The sequence below is a fragment of the Mus caroli genome, unplaced genomic scaffold (assembly GCF_978045245.1).
Source record: "Mus caroli unplaced genomic scaffold, Mus_caroli_1 scaffold_18, whole genome shotgun sequence".
Lineage (NCBI taxonomy): Eukaryota > Metazoa > Chordata > Mammalia > Rodentia > Muridae > Mus > Mus caroli.
The window spans coordinates 42,971,704-42,990,434 of record NW_028227273.1 but is presented as its reverse complement, the minus strand read 5'-3'; the positions used below and the strand labels follow the sequence as shown (position 1 = coordinate 42,990,434).

General features: G+C 41.9%; 1 protein-coding gene across 6 annotated transcripts in view; it reads right to left on the bottom strand.

The window, feature by feature from the left end:
- Positions 1-18,731, bottom strand: part of Satb1 (SATB homeobox 1) — a 96,917-nt gene that overhangs the window by 4,567 nt on the left and 73,619 nt on the right. For 4 of the 6 annotated variants that reach the window (XM_029471561.2, XM_085832619.1, XM_085832620.1 and 1 more), the window contains exons 10-11: positions 1,849-2,052; positions 1,248-1,343 (exon numbers count right to left, since the gene is read on the bottom strand). In XM_029471561.2, coding sequence (XP_029327421.2) covers positions 1,248-1,343; positions 1,849-2,052 — 300 coding nt within the window. The remainder of the gene's footprint in view (positions 1-1,247; positions 1,344-1,848; positions 2,053-18,731) is intronic. The other 2 variants (XM_085832622.1, XM_085832621.1) reach the window with 1 other exon arrangement.

Sequence of the window (18,731 nt, the reverse complement as noted above, 5' to 3'; positions counted from 1 at the left end):
AGCTACCCAGCCATTGGAGAAGCACTGTGCCTGGTCATACTGCATTCTCCACGGGGAAAACCTGGCTATGCTGCTTTCTGTGGCTGTCCCATGGAGGGGAGCACGGCAGTGGCTTTTCCCAAGAGGTGTGCAGAATGTATGAAAGTATGTTCTATCAGACAGTTCCAATTTTCTCTCCCTCACACAGACACACACACAGACAGACAGACAGACACACACACACACACACACATACACACACACACACACACACTCCTAGTGTTTGCAACTAGGCTAACGCTAAGCTTTTTTTCTCTTACCCCCTTCAAATAAAGGTTCACTCCATTCTACGCCAGCTGGCGAATTGTTTTGTCTATAGTAAACTACGATGTGATTAGGCTTTAAATTTAATGTATACAGACACTTTTTCATAATTAGTATCTGCATATGTGCTGTAATTCCTGTACACAATTATACGCAACAAACGTGCAGCGTGTGTCTACTGTGCACTCGACACCCATAATTCTTAGCAGCCAAGCCAATCAACCCCGGGTGCACAGAGCTGCGATGTATTAGAACATTCGTCCTGTGCTTAAGCATTTCCTCTTATCCCCCTAAGAAGCAATTTTATTAAAAACAATTTACATTTTCAAACAAGTACTATTTTTATTACTTAACATATATCTTTCTTGTCTTTGTTTTAGCTGAAACAGTTGGTTTCTCAGGCTTTCACAATTATTTTAGTGCTTAATATCCTAAGGGATTCTCTTTTTCAATTTGTTTTATCTTTAATAAATACTCAAGGATATTTTTTTTCTGGTGGATGGATAACTATTATTTTAGCTACACATATCTATACAGCAACACCAAGAAGGAATGCAAGAGATTCAACAAAGATGTTAGGCAGGTTTTCTGGGACTCCAGAGGCAATGGCATTTCCCTTAAAGGAGAAAGCTAGAAGCAGCCTTCAGATTTAGCAGGAACAAGTTACACAGCTTAAATTCAACTAGCCATGGGAGCCCCAATACGTGGTCTGAGCCACAGCCTTTCAATCAAGTTCCTCATGGGCAGCAGCATTCCCACAGATGAAGCACCACGCCCCACAGAGGGACATCAAGCACAGGCTGGAGGTTGGCATTGTGGGCTTTGGCCAGAGGCAAGGCCGTTCTATCACTGTCCATCTGAAAACCCTGACTGGGGGAACTGGCTTTCACCAACACCCTCTTTTCTCCCTTTCTCCTCAGCACAGGAAACTGGTGCCCGCTCACCTGAGGGGCAGCATGGGGCCATGGTGCAGGGGTCAGCAGGCTTGGTAAGAAAACACCTCTAGACTCTCCTTTCCCAAGGGTGCTGGGAGAGAGGCTCTAAGGAAAGACAAACAAACATGACTCGCCCTGCCCTGCCCTGCCCTGTGAAGGGTGGGAAGGGTATGTGAGGTGAAAGGCCGGACAAGAGCATAAGGAGAAAGCAAGATGCCGGGTTCCCTCCCCCCCTCACCCTGGACAGATGGCCAAGGTATAAAATGTGTGAGCTTCTTCTACAGCACAAAGTTGGTTCCTTTCCTCCAGGGAAGGATGGTTTTAATTAGGGAGTAGGTGGTGTTTTTAAATTCGAATTTTAAAAACACACACCAAAAGCTATGTCTTAAGCTTTCATATTCAAAACCCAGTGCTAACCACGTCAGTCCAAATAGGGGCTCCTGCCCCCTTTTCAGCCATGTTAGCCAGAAATGTATCCCCTGAGCAAGATGGCTGTCTCCTGTAGAACGCCTGTATGTAGACTGTGGGAAGAGGAGAACCACTAATTTCCCTGCTAAGTTGAAGGCTTTGTTTAGTTGGTGCTACACTGAATTGGCCAAGGTAAACGAACCTGAATCTGTTCTGCTGGAACGTGGATGATGTGGGGAGGTCTGTCGCCATGGTGATGCACAGCATTGCTCTCCTGCTCATAGATGGCATCGCGCTCAGGCTGGGGCAGACTGAGGAATCTTCGGATCATGGACAGGTTCTCCCACAGGGTCCTGTTTTCTGGAGAAGGATCTTCTTTCCAGCGCAACAGCTCACACAGCCATCCCTTAGGAGAAGAGGTAACAGGTTAGTCGGGGCCCGGGCTGGAATCTTCTGTGGATGCTAAAACTGAGACTCCAGTCTATGGACTGGAGTTTTCATCCACGCATGGCACTCCAATCTGCCCGGGTGTTTCTTTCTTTCTTTCTTTTAACCTGTTAAGAAAGGATGGTTGTAGCAACAGAGGAAGCAGGCTCTGTTTCTGACAGATGTTCAGAACGTTCAGGTTTACATCGTTAACAGGCAGACACATGGACTGGGAAGATGGCTTGGTGGGTAACTGCTTACTGTGCCATGATACAGAGGTGAGTTTGGACCTCCAGAATCGACATAAAATCTGTTGCCTGCTACCCGAGTGATGGGGGTGTGGAGAAAGATACCGAGGGCTTGTCTACCATAAAGACCTTTTGCCTCAGCTCCTATGTACCTGAGTGCATGCACACAAACACCGGAGGAAAGTAAGGACTCCAGAGCAAGAGAGCATTCACCACAGACTGCAGTAAGAGAGACCGAGAAGGAAGCCAAGGGCGGGACCATCCAGCCCAGCCTTCTTGCTTGTTCATTGGCAATGGAAGACACTGAGGTGGCAAGTCAGCATGAGAAACAAACTGTCCTCAGAGGCTCTCCTAAGCTTACACCAGCGCCAGCATGCTTGGGCACGAACATGGCTGGGTTTATGGTTTTATTATGGGCATTTAGGAGAATTCTTCAACAAGAAACTTTCTTAAAGGGAACCTCAGAGTCCTGCTTCTACGTCAGCTGTAGCACATGTATATGATAACTTTTCAGGGAAGAACTTCAGTAAGTTTTCAGGGAAAAGAGAAGAACCAAAAACAACAACAACAACACAAAGTGAAGGACAAATTCAACCAAGGCCATGATGCCACCTGACCCTAAAAGTTTCAACAGAAGACACTTGCTTACCACTACCTCAAATATTCATCCTGTCTGCCCTTCTGGGCCACAAGCAATGGGGTAGGAAAGTAGGAGGGGAGAGTATACAACTGGAGCCCACAGCCAGGATAGCTCATTAGACTGTCGGGGACATTTTACCTGGATAGACCAGAAGGCAGCTCCACTACCTCACTGGCCTATTGCCCCAGGGTGACCTATGATTGGCTCAATTAGACGGCAGGCCAGCCCCTGCTGAGCACTACCTCTACCTAGGCCATCGATGTCCTTTGCCCTTCCCTGGTCTCCCCCACTCATTGAGGGACAGGCACCATTACCCATTTGGGGCTCTGCTTCTGGGAAACCGGTCCAAAATGGAGGGCTTTCTTAGAAATTTCCAGGAAGCTCGTTGGACAGGAATAGTCCAGACACTGTACCTCTATTATGCAAATTTTAGATCTATCCAGGAAGGATTCTGCTCTTTACGTTACTGGGAGGTGAAGCCAGAGAATTATTCAGCTCTCTTTCTCTTTCCAAGCTGAATGAGCCATTCAAAAGAAACCTCTATTTATGATAATGGTGAAAAGAAACAAGGCCTTCTTCTCCCAGGCCTGAGAGATTAAAAAAAAAAAAAGAAAAGATGGGGACCAACACATGAGGTTCCTGCTAGCCTGTCAGAATACCCATGATTTGGGGGTGAGTGGTGCAAATTTTACTCTTGCTTTGTTTTGCTTGTAGGGCTCAGTATAAAACCCAGGGCCTTACAAGCTAGCCAAGTGCCTCTAAGAAAGTTTGGATACTTTAACAGTTGTTTCTAATTTAAGCAAATACACACATACAATAAATGCTCATGTGCATATGTGTGTATATATATATATATATACACACACGTGTGTGTGTATATGAATGTTAACATATCTGTATACACACATATATACATGCATATGAATGTTCATGTGCATATAATGTATATGTATATATATGATTGAATGCTCACATACCTGTGCACACGTGCAAACACACAAACACACACACACACACACACACACGAATGTTCATATAATAATGCTCTTATTTGATGCCACTGAATACACAATTTCAGATGAAGGGACAATACACTGAGGAGTTAACCTGAAAGAACAACCACTAAAATGGAAAAACCAACCTCCTCACTGTGGCGATGAGTTCTGGAGTCCGCTGCTCAGCTGACCACAGCCCACATTCAGATTGCTGTGAGCTGATGGGAGTCTGCCTCTACTTGTGTGAACAGACTATGAACTACAAAGCTTAACTTGAGAGGTTAAAGTGTTCGAGACACACCTGCACACATGGTCTCCTAGAGATACTATTTAGTTCTTCTGGGTAAACACTTGCTATCTGGAACAAGTCATTAAAAAAAAAAAAAAATCCCATCTGTTTTCCTAGATTCATACTATTTCCTTAAGCCATGTCTCTAAAGGTTGTTGTTGGGTGGGTTTTTAGGTGTATATTCTCCTGGAGGCTTGAACATAACTGATTAAGATCACTTTCTTAACCACCTTGTCTGCATCCTTTCCATATGACCCGGACCCAAACTGCATGCTTGAACACTAGCCTTATCCACCTTTCCAGAGCAGGCTTGGGAAGAACACAGAAGGAAAGGCTTTCGAACTTGGCTGGTAGAGAGAGTACTGAGCTACACTGAGCTCTTACGACTTTTTTTTTTTTTTTAAGAAATAAATGCCTGTAGCTAAAAATTGCCAAGAGTTAAATTAAGAATGATTCATGTCAGAAAACCTTCTTGGAGAGTGCTGAAAACATGGATGGTCTCACATCCTTCAGAAACTTCTTTAAGTAAAGGCAGAGATCACTTGGCGCTTGGATGGAAGGGAAAAACATGTGGATCACAGATGTTCTTTGGAAAAGAAAATCATTAGTTCTTTTAAAACAGCTAATAATGACAGCTAATTCCTAAATAATCACACTCGTGCGGGTTTAACAAATATTTCAGAAAGAGAACCCTGACTCATTCAACAAACATTTTGCCTATATTGTCACTTCTGTGTCTTCTGCACTTCCCAGACAGATCCTTATTTTTATTAATTGCCCATGACTAACATAACACTTCCAGTACTTTGCTATTAACCTCTGCCCTTAAATAATACTTCTAATTCCTTATCTAAAAATAACGCGAGGAATCGGCATGGAAGCGTGTTTCCGCTAGCCTTTTAGAGACAGGATGAGCTGAAGAGACTGGAATCAGATGCTTCATACAAAAATATTTGACAGTGCATCTGGGAACTGTTAAAACTCTACAAGGGTGTTCAAAAAAGGAAAGAAAGAAGGGAAAAGAAAACGGGTTGTGCTTGTGTGAACTCTTAACTAAAGGGAACGCACATTTTTGACACCTTTCTTTTTTCATTTGTCACAATAGAAATAGACTGATGTATCCCCCAACTAAGATTGGCAAAAACACGACTAATCTGTTCTTATACTAAATACCTTGCTACAACCTCAAATTCTATCCCTCTTCACTCCATAAGTCATGACAGTAACCTATGATTTGAAGAAAGCAACTAAAGAGGATATAAATGCCTTCTAATTCCCCAATACGTTTTCTTAGGTCCGTTCCCCAGGTGTTAGAATGAACGCATGTGGAAAGGTGGCCCAGAGGCCTGAACATGGCTAACATCTGACAAGACTTCCCCAGAAGGACCACACTGCTTAGGGGGAAAGAGAGAGAAGAATGAGACTTGGTGCTTTGCTGTAAAATGTGAACATTATTCTTTTAGGAAAGATCTCTGGGATTTGCTGAGCCGTGTACAACCAGAGACAGGCAGATCGGGAACTGCTTTCAAAATTAAATTAGATCACAACGCTTTGAATGGTAGAAAAGACGGTGGCCTAACAAGTCTTCACACAATGAGACTGATCCATTCTCAGAAAAACTAAAATGGCACAAGGAACAACCTAAACTTTAAATGTGGTAAATTGCCAAGCAGCATCACACTGCATCTAATGAGGGCAAAATACAAACAGTAGCCACATGTAAATAAATTAGTACAACTTTCAGGATGTTACTACTTTTCAAACTGACAAAGTTTAATTTGACACCTTCTGTTCCAAACCCTTTGTTTCTATTCAAAATCACGCCTTGAGCTGTTGCTATCAATCACAGCACTTCCCTATTACTTAAAAAAAAAAAAAGAAAAAGAAAAAGAAAAAAACCCAACAACAACAACAACAACAAAACCTGGCATGGACCCTGTGTAAGCTGAAAATGCCATGCAGATGAATTCTGAGATAATATGTTCAACCTGTTATATACAACACAAATCCTGTAAAGTTATGTATTGTAAACCTACATTTATTGAGAACTAAAAGTCTTAAATCCATCTGCCACCAAGGAGATACTGTTACGTACTTTATAGTAACCGACAGCCATCTGCAAACGCCTTGCTACGGTAAGCAAGAAAGCAGTGCAGAGAGGATGCTAATGGGAAGACGAAGGAGGAAGCAGCATCCTTTTGACTGGTTTGGGTTTGGGATCTATTAAGGATGTAAGACTGGGGGAGAAATGGGAAAGAGAAAAAGCAGAGTGACTGCCAAACCCGTGTGACAACAATCCAAACAAGCGCGGCGACAACACAATGGCATTTATTATGGTCCATGAAACACTCGACTGTATGCTCATTTTAAAGGAAAAATTAGCAGTTCCAAACTCAATATTCTAATGATGTGCTTTGCTGACAGAATCTTGTTGTGCCACATTTAAATCAAAACCCTGGCACCTCCATCTCTCAGCTGCTAATTTCCAACCAAACTCAATCTCTGATTTCCATACCGTTCTTTCTTAGAGTGATGAGTTCAAGTCAATTCATTGCTAACTTGCAACACAGAAGGGATACCCAGTGATTCCGAGGCAGGGAACTAATGCCTCCTAAGAAATTAATTTGTTAATAGTTGCAAATCCTCTCATACACAGAGATGCTTGTAAGGTCTGGTCTGGGACAAAGCTGGGAGTTCTTAACACAACTAGTTTTCAAGGGGAGATTAGACTTTTGTACCGTGTGTATGGGAGGCACACTTAGTGCAATATGCATATGTATATAATACCATTATGTACATATACATTTTAAAACTAAGAGCTCTAAAGAGAAAGAAAAATGGCATGCTTTCCTGCCGCACCTAAGAAGGAAAAATACATTTAAAAAAAAAAATAGAATGGTAATTTGAGTTCTAAAAGGCAAAACATTTTAAAGTCTGTATCCATCCCCATCACCTTCATCTTTTATGTGTTATTTGCAGGAGTATTTTCTTCCAATCTCTGGGGCATATCGTGTAATATATGATATTAAAAGAAATCAATCTAAATAGGAAAGTATTTGATACAAACATTTTAGTGCAAAGCATGAATTACAGTTTTGCAAGTGGTGGGAACAAGAACAGGGTACATAATCCATTAAACAGTACTTCTAACAAAAAAATTCACTATTGTAGACTAAACTACGCTAGGCATTTTGAATGAGTACATTTTCAACAACAACTAACTATAAAGCTAGCAATTTATCATTCAGGAAATAATTTCCTACTTTTAAAAGAATCTGTAAGTGTTACTTATGCAAATGAAGACAGTTTTTAATCTGCCCACAAACATGCTAATAGAGGGCAATTTTTTTTATTTACAAAGCTGCTGGCACTCAAGGGTAATTTTACATCAGTGTTCTCCTATAAGATGGGGAAATGGGTTCTAATTGTCAGAAGTACCAAATCCGTCACCTTTAGCATAAAGGCTTAAGATGAAACAAAAGGTGTCACGTGATTGCTGTGTTTTAAACCACCTCTCGAACATTATAGAAAGGCCCATTTTAACATCTTTTAGGATTTATATACAGTGTACCCCAAATGTAGTACTTAAACATAGTATTTGGAAGGGGGAGGTACTCCAGATCTACGTGTGAGTGAGGCCTTGGATGCATCTCAAGCCAACTTGCCATCATCCACCCCAAACACTCCCAAAACTGAACACCGAGAAGCAAAATCCATGGCAGAGCAGCACTGAAAGCATTTTAAATTATTTACTAGGTTAAAAGGGTGAAATGATACTTTAAATACATCAGATTTCATCATCTAGGCCATTTTTTGGTGGCAAAGTGGTATTGATCTTTCTAAACGCTGAAAATTAGCTAGTTTGCAGAAGGTCATTATTTGATTAAAGGCATTAAAGTTGAGGGCACAAGGCGACACACTTTTTCTTCTTTCCCAATTCAGATCATCATATAATTTAATAAAGAGGATCCCATCGTGACCTGTAATAAAAACACTTGTCTTAGGGTAGTGTTCTTTACCTAACATATTAACCTTAAATGCTATGAAGTTCTTTGGAAGGGGAAATTTCTGATCAAGCCGATTATTCTATGGACTAAAGAGAGATCCCAGCCATTAACAATAACAAAGACCCACGTTCTTTCTCTTCCTCAGCCCTAGTGAGAAGAAGTGCACTCATTTATCTCGCTTTCCCATGTAACAACATCAGATGCAGCACAGGGAGTCTGAGCAGACACTGGAGTAACTTCCCTGCTAAGTTAACATCGGCTTATTAAAGAAAACATGGAGGATAAATTTGAACAGAGATGCACCAGGAAAAGTATTCCCACATTCAAAGGGGCAAGTTCTGTCCATCTTCTCCTAAGCTGGGTTTCATTAAGAAACACAGCTTCAATATTCAGGTGCTCCGTCTGATAATTCATTTTCAAAGGTGTGGCCGGCTGATACATTCGTTAAAAAGAAGGAAAAGTAATGATGGAAACATTTTAAACGACTGCTCTTTTAAATGCTTGAGATTATTGTTTTTGAGACTCCTGATCTCCTTCCAGACTTTCTAGTTTATTTAAGGGACATAATATCTTAGCCAAAAATCTGTGGGTTTCTATATTGGGGTAATGATAGGCCATAAACTGACTGTCTCGAAGTTTCTCATGTGCCCCTTTGTTATTAGGAGGTTAAGCATCTCCAGCACAGCCTCAGGAGATCTATCATTAGCATAAAACGTAGCATTTACATATGCCTGCGAAGAACCTTCTGGAGGGTGCTGAGGCTGGGCGCGTGCTCAGTCACTGCAAGCCATCTTTACTTTTCAATTTTGCTTACAACGTAATCAGATAATAATAATAATTTTAAAAAGTAATGTTTGCTTTGAGCTGTCTGTTTTTATTCCAGTCTCTTCCCCAACCTCTCTAGGTCACTGGCACACAAGGTGTGAGCATGGTGGGTTTTTTTTGGTTTTTGGGGTTTTTTTTGGCTACATACGCATTGTTCATGTCATAGTAAGACAACCTGGCAAGAGGAAAGACAAATGGCCGCTCTGTAAGGAACTCTCCTAAATTAAAGGTATTTCCAGAAGAGAGAACTCGAGAAGGTGAAAGAGGAAGAATTAAGACCAAAAAAAAAAAAAAAATGAAATTCTAAACAATCCACTAAAATATCTCAAACAGCAGTTCTAAACCTTGGGGCTGTGAGCCCTTTGAGGGTCGAACATCCCTTTCACAGGGGTTGCTTAAAACCACTGGAAAACACAGATATTTACATTAGGATTCATAACAGTGGCAAAAGTATAGTTATGAAATAGTAACAATATAATTTCACGGTTGGGGGTCACCACAACATGAGGAACTGTATTAAAGGGTCACAGCATCAGGAAGGCTTGGGACCGCTGCCCTAGAAGACAACCTTACTGGACAGAAATACAAGATTTCTAAACAAAGCTTGGACTTTATTTTAAAAACAGCAGATTTGGAAAAATGCCTGCCATAAACCTTTGATTTTTACATATACTCCAAATTAAGAGAAGACAAAATCTTGCTCATATGTCTGACATGTGAATGTGGACTTGGAAAAACCATCCTACCTGCCCCCAGAAACACACACACACACACACCCTGACGACATTTTTGATGATAGTCCGTACATTTTAGCAGAATGATTTAGCCTCTCTTTACTATTTTGACACTTGACCTTCAACTCTTAAATTTTCATTCTTATTTTTTATAAAGGATATCTCAAAAATGCAGAGCACCCCTGAGGTTCGTGCCATAAATTCTCATTAATTTTAGCCTCTCCTACCAGCACTAAGAACTGCCTACCACTGGCTTCTTCAAACTGGGACACCTCCTCTTGAACTTATTCTTAGAGGCACCAAATTCTTTCAATTACTTCCAGTGGAAAACTTTTCCTCTCTTGACTTAGGGGAGAATCAGAGCAGTGATGATAACGGCTTTTATCAGTAAGGAATCAGCCCCACCGCCACCTAGAACTAATGGGGTCCGACAGAAAGCAAATTAATGTGATTCTTAATTCAGTTTGTGGACTTGCAGGTTTGCCCTCCTGTTAGATACTGTGATGTCACTTATAATGTTCATATCTGAAAACCCCAACTGAGTTACCCACACCCAAGGCAAAAAAGAACAACAACAACAAAAAAAAAAAAAACCCAAAAAACAAAAAAACCCAAAAAACCAAAAAACCCCTGGAGATTTAAATGAGTTGATGATATCTATGCTGTGCTCCAGGCAGCTGTCCTTGGTCACGTGGTTGTAGACTGGGCATGTCAACGGGCTCTGAAAACTTCTAGACAGGTTAACTTAACGGACCAGGCAGATTTAGCCTTCTTGAATCTTCTTGACCACCGTGGAGAGGCTTTGGGGAATGAGGCTGCAGGATGAAAACCTCCACACCCCTCATCCACCTTTTGCCTGTCCATGCAGTCCTATGGCTCAATGTGACCTCTAGAGACCTCAACACGAGAGCAAAGCTCAGGGCCCCAGAGGCTTGCATTCAGTCCTATGCCTGGTCACACCCCTCACGCTCGGTTGGACTAATTAGTATCTACGGCCCGCCCACAAAGTCTCAGGCTCTGTTTTCTATTTATTTTACTCTAGAAGAAAGGCTTTTTACCTCCCCCTCCTCTAAATACTTCTCCGCCAAGCCCCCATCAAGCACCTCAGTGGACCAAGGGGGAGCACACTGTGGACAGGAAAGCATCAAAACCAATCTGAGCAAATCTCCTCTCTCAGCCCCTGTGAAGACGCCTCCTCTACAACAACAGATAGCAATGGTATTAATCTCCCAGTGGCTGGTACAACTGAAACAGAGTACATGCAGTCTGATGCCTGATCTGAGATGACAGGATAGAGCAAAGTTAAGTAAAAGCATCTAGCACTACACTGTCCACCTGGAAAGACACGCTATGCAAAACTATTAGTTGAAAGCAGCTGTGACAAAGGTGAACAAGGGGCAGGTAGCAAGCAGGACAAAGGACAGAGGACAAAAGCAATCGGGGGAGGGAGGGGAGAAAAAAAGAAGGGCTTCCCTGATGAGAGCGGTGCTGGTCGGGCTTGAATGAATGGGCCATATTGAAGGGGTTAAGCAGAATAATGGGGTTTCGGGGAGCCCAAAATGAATCAGCAAAGTTCTGGGGAGAAAATAAGCAATGTGGTTGCTTCAGAATAGATGAAACTTCCCAGGGCCCTGGCTTAAGAAAATGACTTAGCTCTGTAATCTTTTACCTTCTACGTGCTATGCTTCTGAGGTCTACTAGGAAGCTGGTGAGAAACCTTGGGCACATTTCTTAATTTCCTCAGCCCTCAAATATCTCCTTTGCAGAAGGAAGTCTAGTTTTATCACCCAATTTGATATACCGAGAATAAAAACATAACATGTAGGGAAGGGACTCAGTACTCAGTAACATTCCAACTATTACTGTTATATATTGTTGCTGACACTATCAAATGTGCATCATCTCACAGGGACTGGAACACATTAAAGATGGCCAAAGAGCATAGCTGGTTTACCATACCCCCCCCCCACACACACACCCAGTTACATCCGAAACAACATAGCTCAGTTTACAGCTCTACTACCAACTCTACCCAAAGGCTGGGATGCTGAAGTATAAAACAAACACTCTTTTTGAAAGGTGAAGATGCAGATGGTAAAAATGTCCAGCAATGATCCTTAAAAGACAAATAAATGCCTTTTCTGCACCAGTAACATCACTTTCCAATGTTTATTCCAAAGCAAAGACAATGAATGCTACATAACATTCTTTGCAGTAGTGTTTACATTCACATCATTTGTGACAGCAAAAAGTTGGAAGTAACCTAAGTTCACTGATAGAAAATTGATGGCTGCTACAATATGCAAATGGACACAACACACACATATACATCTATCCACACATATGCATACAAGTACATGCCTGTGTAGATAAAGAGCCTAAATCAGGATATTAAATCAGAATATCTCTAGGTGATTGAGATTATGGATATTTTTATGTTCTTCCTTATGCTTGTATTTTCTGATTTTTCTGTAGTGACGATGTAATAAAAATATGCAGAGCAAATGGCTTTAATTAAAAATCTAATTTTTCTTGTCTGTCTCCTCCATAACCAACGTGAGCTCCTGTCAGTTCTCGCCCTCAGGAAGGCCTCTTGTATTTCTTCAACCCCTACTGCTCTGGCCCTCCAGTCTTGCACTCTGGGTCTTAAACCCTGATTAATTTAATCCCTGACTTTGCTTCTCTATTCCAGCCCACCCCAGCCCTACTGAGCTACATTTAGCTCAAACAGATGTGAACACACATAGCCCTGTGAGTAGCAAAGTCTTTCCTGCACTCTTCTCAAGGGACCTGGAACTATCCCAAGGCTCACACTCTGGGGAGTGTAAAAGCTTGCGAGAGGACTCACCACAACACAGGGAAGAGCCAGTAAGCTGTGAGGTGAAGTTATAAAAATGGCCCAACCTGGGCAACGGTAAAAGACAATGCACATCTCTGTTATTCCTGGGGTCTCACATATGGCTGCAAAGTCCAGCAGCGTCAACTCAGAGGGAAGATGCTTTATGTAAATAAAATCTGAGCGGAATTTGGCTTCCTAGGCTCAGAGGCAGAGGATCAACAAAGGTCCCTAAGGCAGATGTATGTAATGCTCTTTAATACGGACACCTAGGAAACCTGACCTGCCCCAAACCTCAACTCGAACACATGTGGACTTACAAAGTAGATGTTCTTACTGGGTTCTTACTAATTATTATTAAAATTTCACAGTGCTCCTTTCCTATTAAGAATTCTGAAAAATCTTACAAAAAGCATGAAGCTAATGGACATATACCATGCGTGAGAGGGAAAAATTATAAAAATGAAAATTCATAATTAAATAATTAAAAAAATGAAAGTTCATAAAATAAGCAATTTTTTTTTAGGTGATTTACCTGATAGGATAGCCTGATGCCTTACACAGATAATGTGCCACTAGATTATTTTAAACAGATATTTCTACACTACATTTTCAACTGATTTATGTAAACCTTTTCAGTACTGCAGACAGCTCCAGAAATGAGCTATACTTTCCATTATGCATAGTTAGAATTAGGGAATTAAAAATTTAAATCTTTCCTCTATGATGCTCTAGGAGAAAGAACAAGGAAGTTTTAAACCAAGAGAAGGCAATCTGGAATTTTTGAGTCGTGGGAGTCAGACCCCAAGAGGGACAACTGTCAGGGTCATTACGAGCCCCCAACCTATATATGACTTTGCTGATAAGGCTATCTCATGTCTCAAAACCACATAATTCCCTCCATTACGCAAACCTGTTTAGCAGAAGTTTGTCTAATTTGAGAGAATCCAATCTTGTGATTCTCCAGTAGCCATGACAGAAAGCATGATTATGTCTGTATACCATGTGGGTCAGGGTGACAATGGCCACACCAGGAAGGTTAAGCCTAGGTGCAGGCTACCTCTGTTATTCTTCACCTAAGCACAGCCCAAAGGGGACAGCCAAAGCAGAAATGCCCAAGGGAGATGCTGGCAGGAGCTCTGTCTTATGAGGATCCTCTCACTGTTCCATATTGTTTAGAAATATAAGGCTTGATGAGTCTACTCCCAGGTCACTCTACCTGTCTGCAGGTCATCACTGTGGCCATCTGTTAGACTGCCACTCTGCAAAGGAAGGGTACACGTGAGCACACATACTATAGGGACTTGTCTTTCCTAACACATCTCATCCAATGAGGTAAGAGCCATCCAGGGCTCAGGTTTACATTGTTATTAAAAGTGTGGCCTAACTAGGATATAATTTTTTATCTCCAGCAAAGGCATTCACTCATGAAGTACAGTACTCACTGTGGGTATCTATGCTAAAGACAAGTTTGTTGGTACAGTTTTAGGGTTTGTCTTAGATGTTACTAAATTACTACAGGCCCCCCTTTTACTATGCTTTGGAGTGACAAGCCCTTGAAAAATAAGCACACCAGAAAGCAATAAACAAATTGGAAGAAAATGTTTCCCAGGTAAATTAAAAAATTCTTAGGCTAATATGTTCAACATGCAATTGTTCCCTCTACACAATCTATCATTGATCTCATCTCTTTGGTGCCACAGACCCTTCTGGCAGTCTGGGTAAAGCCCACGGATGCCTCTTCAGAGGAAGGTTTTTATATGTTTGAAATAAATACGTAAAATTACGAAGAAAACCAATTACACTGATATACATAATCAGTTTATAGATAACTCAAGACATGAGGGTGGGAATGGACCAGACTAAACCAATCTATTAAAAATTTCTGATATATTAAAAGGTGTGTGTGTGTGTGTGTGTGTGTGTGTGTGTGTGTGTGTGTGTGCACACGCATGCACACATGCAGGCATAGGTGTTTAAACACCAAACTCCAATTTAAAGCAGCAGATTCCTAGTGATGATCAAGAAAAACAATATTGCAAGAGTTCTATCATGACATGCTATGCTATAAAGATGGTTTTTTGCTGATGGCAAATTTGTATTACAAATGTTGCTGGGATTTGTTGCTGGTATGAATGGCTGAATGAAACACTACCTTCCATTCAGAAGTCACACAAAACAAATCAGGGGCGTCGTTGTCCCCTTGGGAAGAGTGGAACACAGGATAAGAACCCCTGAACAGGATGTGCCCCCAACCTTAAATGTGCATCTACATACATATCTCAAATACACACTCACATGCTTCATATTATTTTTATAATTAATCTAGATAGGACCCAGCAAACTGAAAACTTTCTCTCTGTGTATTTGTGAAATAATTTCCTTCCCCAACCCCAAAGGAACATGTTTCTTAGAGGTAAGGCAGAGTTAAACAGTTAGTTATTCCTAGCAGGATGGTTATAGCCCACAGTGTCTCAGCTTCCAACCAGAGGCCTTTCAGAGGTGTACCTTTGAATATGTATGTGTGTGTGTGTGTGTGTGTGTGTGTGTGTGTGTTGGGGGTGGTGGCATTGATAAAATGGTTTCCACACCATCAGATCCTTAGGTCAATTGAATGGGAAAGAGAATTTTTATGAGATTTATATAATTCAGTTCTATTGAAGCTCACTCCTAAGATACTGCTATGTCTTAAGCACTGTCAATGGACAGTTACATTAATGTATACATAGCACACTGGCTTCCTGTTTGTTTCCACACACAAAGAATGAGTTTGCAAATTGCAAATGGGGCACTAGCATTCTAATCTGGCTAGTTTCATCCCTTAATCTGACTATCTAAAGGTGAGGCTAGGAGAGCATCCTTTGAGAACTGTGGACCTGCTGCTGGGTTTTCCAACCTAGAGTTTCCTAAATGGTAGGAGGTAAGAGAGCAGGGCAGAGACGAGAGAGGCAGCATAGGGGATTGAACAAAGGCAGAGGTACTTGGGGGTGTAGATGCAGGGTGGATAGGGAAGACAGGAGCTATGTCACTGACAGAAGGCTGCCTATCAAATGGGACACTTGATCTGCTCAGTCAGTTCTAAAGGAGCAAATGGACACCCAAGATTTACCTTTCAGATCGGAGTTCAGGGCAGAAGACTAGTCCAGTAGAAAAGGGGAAGAACTTGAAGAATAAACATGAAAATTGGGGCAGAGGGTAGGAAATAACTGAGTGCACAACTCTCTCTTAACTTAATATCACAACAATAATCAACGTAAAATCTACCCAGCAACAAAAACACAATCTTTAAAAATTCAGCTTGATGGATAAGGCTTTAGTCTTTATGATTATCCAGGGTCCAGGTTATTTAGTTTCTTTAATCAAAATTACTAAAATAAAATTATTCTGCATTAGGCTATTACCCTTCCCCCAATCCAGAAACAAAAATTAACTGCCAGCCAGGAAGAAAGAAGGCAATTTAGGTAGTAACAGCTTGGCATGGACTAAGCTGGATTTCCTAAGAGCATTTGTTTGTGAATCTATATTTTACATATACAGCCTTTAAGTTCCTTGACCTTATTGAAAGTAATTTATTTTCACCTAATCTGCATTTCATTTGGAGCACCAAACATCCAGTGCAGTAGCCAAGTAGCACCCAAGACAAGGAGTGCTCACCTTGGTGCTGGGAGTGAAATGTAAAAAATTCAAAGGAGCCAGTCGGGGTGGGAGGCTTCTCAGCAGTTATGAATGCTCCGTGTTCTAAGTCATATGCCTACAGATATGCAAGATAAGTCTTTTCCTTCTGGGTTTTCTCCTTTCCTGACCTCTTCCAAACCTGTGATTTCTCACCCTGCCCAGATTTCTATTTTTTTAATATGCCTGTCTTCCCAGAAAATGTTCAGAAGAATAGAGGCAGTTAAGGTGGATTTTCAGATGTTGGTTACAAGCCCAAACTGACAATCTCAAGGAAGCTATTAACAATGTTCAAGCCACAGCGCTCTGGCAGTCACTGTCCCAGCACCCAGGAAGCCAAGCCCAGGTTTCAACTTAATTCAACTCTTCTGCTCTACTCTGCCTGGACCCTGCCAAGCTGCTGCATAATGAAAGGCAGGGCTTTCACTCATCCCTAACAAGTCTCCCATGAAGACGCCATCTATCGTGGGCTCACCTCAATTCGCACAACATGGAGTTCAGACACAGGAAGCCAACATCAAATGCCACTCATAAATTATTCTCCTTGACCTCAGACGCCAAAATAGCACATTCCCCCCAAACAAAACCTTTCCAGTACTCAAGGTCTTACCTCTTGTGTGACTTCTTCTCAAGCTTAACTACCCATGGGTAGTAGTGCCCATCAAAGCAGCATCCTCATTCAAGCTGTAGACCTGTCTGGTACAGATACACACAACCGGATTCTACACTGGATCAGACATAATGGAACTCAACCTAGTTAACCTCCTGAAGAAGAGTGCAGAGCCTCGAATGTGGAACATCTCTCGGGGAAATACACGGCACAATAATTTCTAGGGAAACGGGACTACAGCTCTTCAAGTCTCAAGGTTCTTCCTTGAAAGGTGAAGTTCATGTGTAGGTGTTTCATCGATTCCCCAGGGAGTGTCCCAATAGTTACACACCCTTTTCCCATGAGGTGCTGGGCCCTCTAATCCCTGCAGCTCAGAATGCAAGTGTGAGTTACACTAATGACTTCAGCAAGGAAAAGATGAAAACAAATGAAAGCAGGAGTCCAAGATGAAATGAAGTCCAAAAGAAGGTACAGAAGAGCACTGAGGGAAACCCATTTTCCCGGTGTCACACATGCGGATCCTAGAGCCTAGATCAGAGCGTGGCTGAATGGCTAGGGATGGGGCACCGAGTGAGAGTAGCATAAAGCACAGGTTGTATGGCCACTGATCTCTCCACACACCAAACAGAACCCAGCAAGATCCTAAAGACAAGTAATGTATATTCTTTCAACAGTGGGATCTGGTAGCCTTAGAAAATGGGATGAGAAAAGGTCTTCCTCCCTTCCCGTCAGAATGCTGAACATTGCCAAACTCTGCATGCTACCAATTCCTAACGGCACCGGTCAGCCGACTCTGCGCTCCGCTTCCCTTTTGTATCACCAAGTGTCCTAGGCACAAAGAAAGTCCAACTCAGAGTAAAGTCTGCAAGCAGGACAAACCAGGGAAGGGAATCTCAGTGGACTACAATCTTTTCTCCACTTTAAGAATCCATTTAATGGTGACCCTTGCCAGTGATTGTGAAATGCCCATCAAAATAGCTTGAACCAGCGGTGTGAAACATTCCAGGCTATTAAGGAGGATATCAGTGAAGTTCTGAATCGAGTTCTCCCCAACTCTGACATGGTACCAAGCCCTTCTTGGAATCTCCAATTGCAGGTGGACTGCAGCAGGGATGGGCTCCTTCACTGATTGGATGGGGCCTCCACTTCTGTGTCAAGAAGGATTCTGGGTAATATCTAGACTCAGGAGGAAGTTGCTATAATGGATGGGTGGTAGGAAAGATGGAGGGTGAATCCAATCTTCCACAATGATGAACAACACTTCTGAGAACTGACGACAAAGGTAAGGTAGACTGCAAAAACCAAACCATGAAAGCAAATGTACAAAGATAAATGGAGGGTACAGAAAGCGGGGAGGGCCTCAACTAACTGTGAATGAACAGCTTCACAGCTGGAAGAAACCGGGTCTAATTAATAGGCAAATACTTTATGAATGACTTATTTCCCTTTTAGAGTAACACCCAGGCTAAAAGAACATGTGGATCGGCAGAAAATGTTAGATTTCAGAGCAACCAGAAAACATACAATAGCCAGGTTAGAAAGGAAGTTAACTCCAGTGATCTAAGGAACTTCCCAGCAGGAGGGAGAACAGAGAGAGCTCAGGAAAGACACTGTTCTATAGGAAAGGGAAACCAGACCAGCCAGACAACAGAACCACCACAGAGCCTGAGAAAGCAGCCAAGAAGTTTAAAATTGTAGTAGTACAGCAGGAAGATAGAAACAGAGTATGTTATTGGGCATATGCTGGCATTAAGCCATATGTGCATTTTCAACAGAGCAATGGGTGTTTCTATGCCTCCCTGG